This window comes from Saimiri boliviensis, chromosome 21 (genome assembly GCF_048565385.1).
Source record: "Saimiri boliviensis isolate mSaiBol1 chromosome 21, mSaiBol1.pri, whole genome shotgun sequence".
Taxonomy (NCBI): Eukaryota; Metazoa; Chordata; class Mammalia; order Primates; family Cebidae; genus Saimiri; species Saimiri boliviensis.
In genome coordinates this window covers 10,183,718-10,195,831 of record NC_133469.1, presented here as the reverse complement: position 1 = coordinate 10,195,831, position 12,114 = coordinate 10,183,718, and the positions used below count along the sequence as shown (strand labels likewise).

The 12,114-nt window shown below is 52.2% G+C and overlaps 1 protein-coding gene across 1 annotated transcript in view; it reads right to left on the bottom strand.

Annotated features, from left to right (window-relative positions):
* The window catches only part of RANGAP1 (Ran GTPase activating protein 1), a 44,953-nt gene that overhangs the window by 9,343 nt on the left and 23,496 nt on the right, over nucleotides 1–12,114 (bottom strand). Inside the window, exons 5-10 of the mRNA XM_003932832.4 lie at nucleotides 11,181–11,360; nucleotides 8,596–8,730; nucleotides 2,773–2,931; nucleotides 1,554–1,667; nucleotides 1,048–1,147; nucleotides 877–961 (exon numbers count right to left, since the gene is read on the bottom strand). Of these exons, the coding sequence (XP_003932881.1) occupies nucleotides 877–961; nucleotides 1,048–1,147; nucleotides 1,554–1,667; nucleotides 2,773–2,931; nucleotides 8,596–8,730; nucleotides 11,181–11,360 (773 nt within the window). The remainder of the gene's footprint in view (nucleotides 1–876; nucleotides 962–1,047; nucleotides 1,148–1,553; nucleotides 1,668–2,772; nucleotides 2,932–8,595; nucleotides 8,731–11,180; nucleotides 11,361–12,114) is intronic.

The following is a 12,114-nucleotide window of genomic DNA, read 5'->3' as shown; positions in this document are numbered from 1 at the left end:
TCCTGCATCAGCCTCCTGAGTAGCTGGGATTACAGGCACGCACCGCCATGCCCAGCTAATTTTTTGTATTTTTAGTAGAGACGGGGTTTCACCATGTTGACCAGGATGGTCTCGATCTCTTGACCTCGTGATCCACCCGCCTCGGCCTCCCAAAGTGCTGGGATTACAGGCTTGAGCCACCGCGCCCGGTAATTTTTTAATATTTTTTAAGATGTGGTTTCACCTTGTTGGTCAGGCTGGTCTTGAACTCCCAACCTCAGGTGATCTGCCCGCCTTGGCCTCCAAAGTGCTTGGATTACAGGTGTGAGCCACCACTCCTGGCCTGAATCAGAGTCTTAAGAACAATCCTGAACGCAGCCCCTTCTGGCAGCCCCTACCTCCCACTCCCATCACTGCCCAGGCCCCACCACATCAGGATGAGATCTGGCCTCACCCCTTCAGAGGCCTCCCAATTCCCCCCGCTCTAGAGGGTGACTCCATTCAGCCCGTATGAGCTCCTCTGTTGAATGGACAACTCATTCTCTCTCTTCCTCATGAGCCAGAAACCCTGACTGTCCCACCCTTACAGACTTCATGCCTAGTGTATGACCTGGTACATAATAGAAGTGCAACCAACGTTTCTGAATATATACAAGTAGAAACTAATAAAGGGGCCAGGCATGGTGGTGGTCGCCTATAATCCCAGCTACTTGGGAGGCTGAGGCAGGAGAATCACTTGAACCTGGGAGATGGAGGTTGCAGTGACCAGAAATCGTGCCACTGCACTCCAGCCTGGGCAACAGGGCAAGACTCCATCTCAAGGAAAAAAAAAAAAAAAAAAGAAACAAAGGAATAGCCTAACCCTGACCTCTGGGGCCGCCCACCCTAGTTCCCTACCTGAGGGACGCCAGCACCTTGGCCATGTTGAAGCCGTCCAGCACCTCCTGTAGCTGCTCACAGCCTTCTTCTCCCAGGGTGTTGCCTGCTCAAGGGGAGGGAAGAGCAGTCAGCCTGGGGTGCCAGGGCCAGCCTGCCAGACCTGTGCAGAGGACTCCCCCATCAGACTACCGTTCAGGTCCAGCTTCTCCAACTCAGCTTTGTCTGCCATGGCCTCGGCAACAGCCAGGGCAGCGTCCCTCTTGATTTCACAGAATGACAAGTTCAGCTCCTGAAAATAAGAGGAAGGGTTGGAGGGAGGCAGAAACCTGGGCCAGGACACTAGGTCCCACTCTAAGCCTCAGTTTCCCCAAGTGAGGATATGGCATACTCGGTCCTCCAGTGCTGTTTCCCTAGGCATTGGGCAAAGTGGGCCGGAAGAATAACCCTGCAGCCAACAATGTGTCACACAGAGTGTGTACTCAACTATACCACAGTGATGCACACCGCTCCCTGCCCACTTTATAAATGAAAAACCATTGCTCACAGGGGTGTGGCGCTCACACAGCATCACAGGGCCTGAAGTGGAGGAGCTGGGATATGGACGCAGGCCCACCTACCTTCAGACCAGACCCCTGCACCCCTAGTCACCCCACCACCCACAGACCCCAGGAGGAGGTCAGGGTCCAGGTTGGCACCTTCAGCTTGGGCAGGCCACCACGAATGGCATCTGCAATGGCAATGGCACCCTTGGAGCGCACCAGGCAGTCCCCAAAATTGATCACTTCTACCTGCCGCAAGGTCTTCAATGTCTGCGAGGGGGAAGCAAGGGTCCAGAGTGAGGGTGCAGGCCACACCCCAGCCCTCAGAAAGCACCATGGGGGCCCCACACAGTCACATCCCACACCAGCCACCACACACTGTCCTCTTCCCCAAGTCACCAGCTTTGCGGTCTTCTCCTTGTTGGCCTCTGGGTCCCCGGCTAAAACCCCTTGACCCCACTCCCCATGTTACGGCTACAACTCTTCCTGAGACCAGTCGAGCAACGCTCCTGCCCAAGTCTCCGGGCCTTCCACACATAAGCTAATCCCTCTGCCTGAAACACCCACCTCCCACCTTCTGTCCACAGACAACTTGTACTATACGACTTAGCCAAAATGTGATCTCTTCCAGGAAGCCTGCCCTAAGTCTGATTTGAACTTCCTTCTGACGTGTTCCCCAACACCTGCACACATCTCTACTAACACATAAGCAGCCAGACTAGCCTTCTGTGGGGCCACAGGGCCCTGGCAGCCAAGTAGCCACTGCATTCAGAACCTGGCACTGTCTCCGCCAGCACCTTCTTTCCCTCCTTGAGCTAGGGCCTCCTTGAAGGTGGGGTCTTTGGCTCAACCCTGTGCAGCTTGCACTTGCTTGGTACAAAGCCAAGCACTAAATAGGGGCTCAAAAAACAGCTGATGGGTCAGGCACGATGGCATGCACTTATAATCCCCGGCTACTCAGAAGGCTGAGGTGGGAGGATCACTTGAGCCCAGAGTTCAAGATCAGCCTGGCCAACAGTAAGACTCCATCTCAGAAAGTGGTAATAAAGAACAAAACAAACAACAGCTGCCGAACAAATCAACCAGGAAAACAGAGGTGGGAAGCAGCCTGCTCCTGTGCAGCCTGAGAACAAAACCAGTGCCAGCCGCTGGGGGCCACAGAGGCAGCTCAGGAGGAAGGCGGCATGAACACTCAGAGCTGCATGGGTTACTTGTGACGAGCAACCCTGTTCAGGACATGTTCAAAGAGCTGGACCCACGGGGCACACACCCAGGGGACAGAGCAGTCCCTGCTACACAGCCCCAGCTTCCCTGCAAAGGCAGCAGCAGCCTCTGTCTGGCAAGGCCCAACCGGGCTCTGCCACACTTGCCTCACCTCGGCCATGGCCACAGCGCCCTTCTCAGTGAAGGTGTTGTCGTTCAGGTTGATGACCCGAAGCAGAGGGTTGACGGCGAAAGCCTGGGCCAGGGCAGTGACACCAGGGTGGTTGATCCCATTCTGTGGCATGTGGACCTCCTCCAGGGTCCCAATGACCTGTGAAGAGGAGGCAGAGCGTGGAGTGGGCCCCAAGTGCCACGTGGCATCCAGCAGGCAAGGAGAACAATTCCGCACAGCAGGCACAGGAATAGGCTGCCACCAGCACAGGGCAGGGGCTCGTCTGGGGGATTCTGGGGCATGGCTGCATCTGACTTTCCTCAGCCTCCCAAGGGAGGCCTACTACCTGGAATAGGATCCCCACCAAAGAAAAGACTAGGGATCAAAGAGGTACAGTGACTTGCCCAGGGTCACACAGCTCTAGATCTAGCAGGTTGATTTCTTGTTTTCACTCTGGGGTCCTCTGCACAGCAGGGACCCTGGTTCTGGTAGGCAGGCACTCATGGCCCTTCTCGGGATGACACAGCTCCATGTGACCTTTTTTTCTTGGGGTCCTCCTACCCTACCCACCTACACAACATAATGCCTTTGACATGCCGTGTCCTTCCCTGGGGATGGGGGGTCTTCCCTGGCCCATGCAGCCCTATCTCATCCTGGCCTTTTGATACACCTTCTCTCCACCTGGAACACTATCTCCTTATTTGTCAGCATTTTTTCTTACTTTTTTTTGAGATGGGGTCTCACTCTGTCACCCAGACTGGAGTGCAGTGGCATGATCTCAGCTTACCACAACCTCTGCCTTCCAGCTTCAAGTGATTCTTCTGCCTCAGCCTCCTGAGTAGCTGGGATTACAGGCACATGCCACCACATCTGACTAGTTTTGTATTTTTAGTAGAGATGGGGATTCACCATGTTGGTCAGGCTGGTCTTGAACTCCTGATCTCAGGTGATCCAGCTTCCTCGGCCTCCCAAAGTGCTGGGATTATAAGCGTGAGCCACCGCACCTGGCCAATCAGCATTTTCTTTCTTTCTTTCTTTTTTTTTTTTGCAACTGTGTACTTCAGGCAAGCATTTTCTTGACAGGCTAACTCACAGGCATTCAGTGGCTCTTGTTTTGGTCACCTTCTCCCCCAGGAAGGCTTCCTGGATTCCCCCAGCCAGGGTCCAGTGCTTTTCCTCTGTGCCTCCGAAGCATCTGTTCCCTCCTCTGTCACAGTGGTCCTCACCCTGCCTACATTCAAAGTGTATATTCCTGTCTGCACCCCATTGTCCCCTCAGCTTTGGAGGAGAGGGCCATGTCCGAGTCTCCACTGTGACCCAGGACTGAAGGCAGACGTGGAGTAACTGTGCCAAGGCACCTTCTGCTGTCCTCCAGTGCTCACTGCAGCATGGAGTAAGCGGGGGAGCGGGTGGTTCACAAATACAGGAAGACCAACTGAGGCACATTCCAGGTCAGGCCTTCTGAATATTTTCTGTGCTATGAACTTTTCAGGCAGTCTAGTGAGACCCCTGGGTCCACTCCTCAAAAAATGTTTTGTTTTGTTTTGTTTTAGTTTTAAGAAAAATTATGCAGAACTACAAAGGAAATCAACTCAACTGGAACAGTTATTAAAACATTTAGGAAAAACTCCAAATGCATGCTGTAGTAATATATGAACTTTTTGTTAATGCACTAAATAACAAGATCTAGGGGTGGGACCACTATTACTGCAATTTTGATGTAGTGAGAAATATTTCTATATATCAGCAAAAACTTAATTTGAGATGAAATATCTGTGATTTCCACTAGGGACACAGTCACAAGATTTTATTTTTATTTATTTAAAAAATTATTTGGCCGGGTGTGGTGGCTCACACCTGTAATCCCAGCACTCTGGGAGGCCAAGGTGGATGGATCACAAGGTCAAGAAATCAAGACCATCCTGGCCAACATGGTAAAACCCTGTCTCTACTAAAAATACAAAAAATTAGCCAGATGTGGTGGCACATGCCTGTAATCCCAGCTACTTGGGAGGCTGAGACAGAAGAATTGCTTGAACCCAGGAGGCAGAGGTTGCGGTGAGCCGAGAATGTACCACTGCATTCCAGCCTGGGCAACAAGAGCGAAACTCTGTCTCAAAAAAAAAAAAAAATTATTTTAGGCTGGGTACAGTGGCTCATGCATGTAATTCCAGCACTCTAGGAGGCCAAGGCGGGTGGATCACCTGAGATCAGGAGTTTGAGACCAGACTGGCTAACACAGTGAAACCCTGTCTCTACTAAAATACAAAAAATAGTTGGGTGGGCATGGTGGCATGCGCCTGTTGTCCCAGCTAATCGAGAGGCTGAAGTGGGAGGATCACGTGAGCCTGGGAAGCTGAAGATGCAGTGGGCTGAGACTATACTCCAGCTTGGGCAACAAAGTAATGACCTGTCTCAATAAAAAATTTTTTTTTTTAATTCAAGGGCCACATGGGCTCATGTGTTATTTGGGTAGTCACAAGCCTTTCTAATGCTGTGAGATTTATTGTCTACATTCATAATCAAAGGCCACACTATACATTTTAGCTACACTAGGGATAAATAATGATGCTATTTTTTTCTCATTCATGCTCACAGACCCCTGAATTCTATCCACAGACTGGAGGAGATTAAGAATCCTCATTCTGGCTGGATGCAGTGGCTCATGCCTGTAATCCCAGCATTTTGGGAGGCCGATGCCAGCGGATCACAAAGTCAGGAGATTGAGGCCATGATTGAGACCATCCTGGCTAACATGGTGAAACCCCGTCTCTACCAAAAATACAAAAAATTTGCCGGGCACAGTAGCTCACGCCTGTAATCCCAGCACTTTGGGAGGCTGAGGCAGGTGGATCATTTGAGGTCAGGAGTTCAAGACCAGTTTGACCAACATGGAGAAATCCCATCTCTACTATTAAAAATACAAAATTGGTGAAACCCTGTCTCTACTAAAAATACAAAAAATTAGCTGGGCATGGTGGCGCGTGCCTGTAATCCCAGCTACTAAGGAGGCTGAGGCAGGAGAATTGCCTGAACCCAGGAGGCGGAGGTTGCGGTGAGCCGAGATCGCGCCATTGCACTCCAGCCTGGGTAACAAGAGCGGAACTCCGTCTCAAAAAAAATAAATAAATAAATAAAATAAAAAAATAAAAAATACAAAATTATCCGGGCATGGTGGCAAATGCCTGTAATCCCAGATACTCAGGAGGCTGAGACAGGAGAATCGCCTGAACCAGGGAGGTAGAGGTTGTGGTGAGCCTAGATCACACCATTGCACTCCAGCCCGGGCAAGAAGAGTGAAACTCTGTCTCAAAAAAACAAAGTAAAACATACAAAAAATTAGCCGGGCGTGGTGGTGGGTGCCTGTAGTCTCAGCTACTTGGAAGGCTGAGGCAGGAGAATCACTTGAGCCAGGGAAGCAGAGGTTACATTGAGCAGAGATGTGCTACTGTACTCCAGTCTGGGTGACAGAGAGAGACTCTGTCTAAAAAAACCCATTTTTTTTTTTTTTTTTTTTTTGAGACGGACTTTCGCTCTTGTTACCCAGGCTGGAGTGCAATGGCGCGATCTCGGCTCACCGCAACCTCCGTCTCCTGGGTTCAGGCAATTCTCCTGCCTCAGCCTCCTGAGTAGCTGGGATTACAGGCACGTGCCACCATGCCCAGCTAATTTTTTGTATTTTTAGTAGAGACGGGGTTTCACCATGTTGACCAGGATGGTCTCGATCTCCTGACGTCATGATCCACCCGCCTCAGCCTACCAAAGTGCTGGGATTACAGGCTTGAGCCACCACGCCCGGCAAAAAACCCATTTTAAGCCCACCAGAGGACACCTTATGAAGGCTTAGCACAACCAAAGCATCCTCCCCATTCCCAGTGCACAGAGGACAGCAAGCTGAGGGCAGGGAGGGATCCAAGGATGGCAGTGAGGCCCCTCCAGCTCTTGAGGAGGCAGCAGGAGCTCCCCTGCAGCCAGGGGTGCAGGGAGACAAGAGGCAGATCTCTGTGCTGTCCACTTGGCACTAAAGTAGGCAAGGAGTGTCTACAAACAAACTCTGTGGGCAGGCAGGACAGGGTGCCCATCCAGCCCAGTATGAGCAATGCTCCTAGGATACTGTCTGTTGAAAAAAACATTTAAATTCAGAGAAGAGTGGCTGGGCACAGTGGCTCACACCTATAATCCCAGCACTTTGGGAAACCCAGGTGGGAAGATCACTTGAGGTCAGGAGTTCGAGACCACCTGTCCAACATGGTAAAACTCTAACAAAAATACAAAAATTAGGCCAGGTGCAGTGGCTCATGCCTGTAATCCCAGCACTTTGGGAGGCCGAGGCGGGTGGATAACGAGGTCAGGAGATCAAGACTATCCTGGCCAACACAGTGAAACCCCAATTCCACTAAAATACAAAAAACTAGCCGGGCATGGTAGCACGCGCCTATAGTCCCAGCTACTTGAGAGCCTGAGGCAGGAGAATCTCTTGAACCCGGAAAGCGGAGTTTGCAGTGAGCTAAAATCACACCACTGCACACCAGCCTGGCAACAGAGCCACACTCCATCTCAAAAAAAAAAAAAAAAACCCAAAAAAACAAAACCAAAAATTAGCCAGGTGTGGTGGTGGGCGCCTATAATTCTGTAATTATAGCTACTTGGGAGGCTGAAGCAGGAGAACTGCTTGAACCTGGGAGGCAGACGTTGCAGTGAGCTAAGACTGTGCCACTACGCTCCAGCATGGGTGACATAGTGAGACTCTGTCCCAGAAAAACAAAAAAGAGAAGAGGGAAACAGATCCCAAAGTTTTCAGTCCTGTTATGGGCAAGTGTGACCTTCTCCTGGCACTCATGGTCAGAGACTCAACAATGTCCTAGGAAGATGGGGAGAGGAGAAGAGGGGGAGACGGGGAGAACGGAAGAGGAGTGGAGACAAGGTCACCCAAGAGCACCTCATCTGTCACCTAAGCCCTGTGGCTGCCCCACCTGTCTCCCTGACTTGGGAAGTCTAGTATGTTCCTTCTCCGTGCCCCACACCAGGGGCTGGGAGCACTCATCACTCATGCCATCTCGCTCTACCACTTCTTTTTTTTTTTTCCCCTAAGACAGAGTTTTGCTCTGTCGCCAGGCTGGAATGCAGTGGTGAGATCTCGGCTCACCACAACCTCTGACTCCCTGATTCAAGCCATTCTCCTGCCTCAGCCACCTGAGTAGCAGAGATTACAGGCATAAGCCACCATGCCCAGATAATTTTTGTATTTCTGTTTTGTTCTGAGACAGAGTCTTGCTCTGTCACCCAGGCTGGAATGCAGTGGCGCAAACTTGGCTCACTGCAACCTCCACCTCATGGGTTCAAGCAATTTTCCTGCCTCTGCCTTCCAAGTAGCTAGGACTACAGGTGCCCACCAACATTCCCGGCTAATTTTTGTATTTTTAGTAGAGACGGGGTTTCACCATGTTGGCCAGGATGGTCTTGACCTCTTGACCTTGTGATCTGCCCGGCTTAGCCTCCTGAAGTATTGGGATTGCAGGTGTCAGCCACCGTGCCTGGCATCTCACTCCACCAATTCTGGGCCTGGCAAATGACACTCCCTGGTCTGAGCGGCCTGAAGCCTCACAGGGGGCTGAGGCTGTCTCACCTTTGGGAGCAGTCACACACCTTTCCAGAAATGCATGATAGGAATCCTGGCCCATTTTTGAATGGGGCTTGAAGAGGGCATGTGACGCCCCAGGTCTATCGGCTGAGTGCCTGCCTGGGATTCACACCCAGGACTATCAGCTTACTGTGCCGATGCACCTCAGGGCTGCGGGGGCAGGATGGACAGAAACCACTCACCCTAAAAGCTTCTGCCAAAGCAGTGGCGCCATCGTTCTCCAGACGGTTTCTGCCAGCTACGAAGACCTTCAGGGCCAGAGGCTTGCCTTGGGCACTGGATTTCCGGTGACACTCGGTCAGAGCTGCAGCCAGGATCTGTGGGAAAAAGCAAGGGGCCCAGGCCGTGGGTAGGAGCCCTAGCGGGGCGGCCACTGCCGCTAAACTGCTGCTCTTCCTCATCCCACGCATTCAGGCAGAGCACTGAAAAACGGAGACTGACTGATGGAATCAGAGCCCATGGTCAGTGAGACATAAAAGAATCACGAGCAAGTGTACCAGGAGAGAAGTGATGTTTGCAGAACACCTGATGTTTGCAGAGCACCTGCTAGGGCCTGGGCACCCTCAGCAAGGTATCTGCATACTTTCTCACTTCAACCTCAACACTAGCCTGGGAGACAGGCGGGACTGGTCATACTTTACAGATGAGGAAGCTGAGGCTCTGAGAGGTGAGTGAATCAGCCAAGGTCACCCGGCAAATACTCAACAAAGTTGCACATGGTGGGTATGCTGGCCTAACTCCTGGCATGAGACTGCACACAGCTGTCCTTGAGGAACAGAAGGGCCAGCATCTGCCTGACTTCATGGTAGTGATGCTGGATCATGCATACACTCAAGGTAGAGATATCAAACTTCTGCCATAGACCAGCCTCTCAGGAAGCTACTCAGCAGCAGCAGCTGACTGCTAGGTCACCGCCATTCTCCCTGATTCCCTGGAGGCCACGTCGGGAGGGCCTTAGATCCTGCAGGAGTCCAACTTGGGTCTGGATAGTTCCCAAGCATAGGGCCATACTTCTTGCCTTGCCAACTCCTCTGGGCCCTCCTATTCTCTTAGTGCATGGCACCGAGACTGCATTAAACACATACTACCCAGAAGAAAAAGATTCCAAAGCACCTACAGGCCTTGGTTAGACACCCAGACCATGGTGTCTGAGCTTCCAAGAGGCGCAGATCAGCAAATCCAGGACCCAGAGACCTAATCAAATCAGTGGTCAGGGAGGCTCAGAGAACCATCTGTCAAATTCCAGGGTGAGTCTGCCTGCCTGTGAGGCCCTCTGGCCCTGGGATTCAAAACCCATTCCCCAACTCATCCCACTGCAAGTATAGGAAAGGCTAGACAAGCCCTGGCCAGTAGGAAAATCCCCTGAGCCTCGGTTTCCAGGCACTGCTGGGTGGGAGAAGAGAAGTAATGAAAGGAAAACCGAAGCATTTGGCTGGAGTCTCCGGCTCTCCCAGCATATCCTACTTATTCTAGGTTGGGCTGCACCTGCTTTCTGTGCTGATGCAAACATTTTGAGATTTTTTTTCTTTTTTCTTGAGATGGAGTTTTGCTCTTGTTGCCCAGGCTGGAGTGCAGTGGCTCCATCTCGGCTCACCACAACCTCTGCCTTGCAGGTTCAAGCAATTCTCCTGCCTCAGCCTCCCGAGTAGCTGGGACTATAGGTGGCCACTACCATGCCCAGCTAATTTTTGTGTTTTTAGTAGAGATGGGATTTTACATGTTGGCCAGGCTGGTCTCAAACTCCTGACCTCAGGTGATCCACCTGCCTTGGCCTCCCAAAGTGCTGGGATTACAGGCGTGAGCCACTGTACTTGGCCCATTTTTATATCTTAACACAGGGACAGCTTATTGCCCAAGTGGACTTTGGGGAGGGCTGGCTAAGGCAGGCACAGAGCCTGCCCCTGCTCACCCTCACATCAGGCAGAGGGCCACAGGCACCCTCTGCAGGGTAGGCGCTTCAGCTCCTCAGCCTGGGCTCCATGGGCCTCACAGCACCGACTATGTGATCCACCCCACCCCACCTCTCTAAGCCTATGCTGAGTTATGTGGAAAAATGGGGATGGCACCACCCACTTTTCAGTGGGGATGGGAAAGTTAAGGTACTGCATATTCAAATAAGATGTCCCAAAATGCTGTTAGTTCCATGTCCCCAGCCCTATCTTCCCTTTGGTCAGAAAGTGTGTGTAGGGGTTGTGCCTGGCACTCAGTGTTCTCCAACCCTAGGTCTAAAGGCACCAGGATGCAGCTGAAGAGAACGGGGCAGGCCACTCTCGATGCAGGTTCTGGGAAGAAAGAAGCTCCACCCTACACTGACCAGCCCAACTTGAAGCTCTAAACTGACCTTGCCTGGGGACAGCCCCCAGGCAAGGCCCTGTCCAGGAATAAAGGTGAGCTGTGACTGTTCTTCCATGAGCGGACGCTCTTTTCAGACTCCTTCCTCAACCTGTGTGCCAGGCTCTGCCAGCTGCTCTGAGGGTACAGTGAGTGTAGGGATGCTCCAAGACCTGAGTTTTGCAGAGCCAGCAGGTATGCAGCAGCACTCCCTCTGCATTGCTAAGCCAACCCAAGAAGTTGGGATGGTTGCTTGGCAACCCACTCTCACGGATGCCTCTACCCTCTGGCCGTAGGCTGCTGCCTTTGAGGCCTTTCTCTTTTGGAAACAACAGCTGGCCATCCCAGATGGTGGTGGCCAAGGACCAGGGCACATAGGTCAGATGGATGTGGATGGAGGAGGGGGACTCTGCTGGGAGGGGGCTGCGATACCCACCTTGCCGCCACCAATGCCCATGCCACAATTGTTGAGCTTGAGTTCACGCAAGGTGAAACAGGCTGAGCTCTTGAGCAGGGCTTCGAAGCCTTGCACGCCATCAGGCCCAAATGCGTTGTCACTTAAGTCCAGTTCCACCAGCTGGGCCCCAGCTGTGATGAGTCCTTCCCCTAGTGAGATCTGGGCACAGAGGAAGCTTATGTCAGTTTCATAGACACCCAGCAGGTGCTGCTTCTATGCCAGGCTCAGTTCTGCCTTCTGAGGACACCCCGGCTAATAGAGAACTGGCATAGACACGAACCATTTCGGTATTCTCAAGACTAGAAACCCTGCAAAGGGCTCCTAACAGATGGAAAGTGGGGCATGTATATGCATGGGATGGCCTGGGAAAGCTCCTTCTAAGAAGTGGCATTTGAGCTTAGTCTGGAGAGAATCAGCTAGTCAACATGAAAAGATTCCAGGCAGCTGAAAAAACAGGAGCAGAGACATAAGCATGAAGCAGCAGGCTGCAAACCAGGGGGCAAGCTGTGGGAAGGCTCTAGAAGAGGTCATGGCGTGGGCTTTGGATAGAAGGGATGTGAGGGGTCAGATCGGGCAAGAGTCTTCAATGCCAGGCCAAGGACTGTGAACCTCAGCCTGACAGCACTAGGTTTTGAAGTGGCTGAGGGATGTGGAAGGAACATCCCCGGACCTGAGGAGAGCGCTTGGACAGGTGGGGGGCTGGAGTGCCCACCCGGGAGTGTGAGGCAGTGACACTGGCAACAGAGAGGGGACCTGCTGGCTGGTGTGACAAGTGCAGGAGAGGAGCTGCCTGTTCACAGAGAAGGGGACATGCAGAAGCTGGTGGTTCCCTGGATGTGCAGGAAGAGGGAGGGAGGAACCACAAATGCCTCCAGGGTTTCTGATGGTGACTGGCAGATGGAGGTGGCCATCT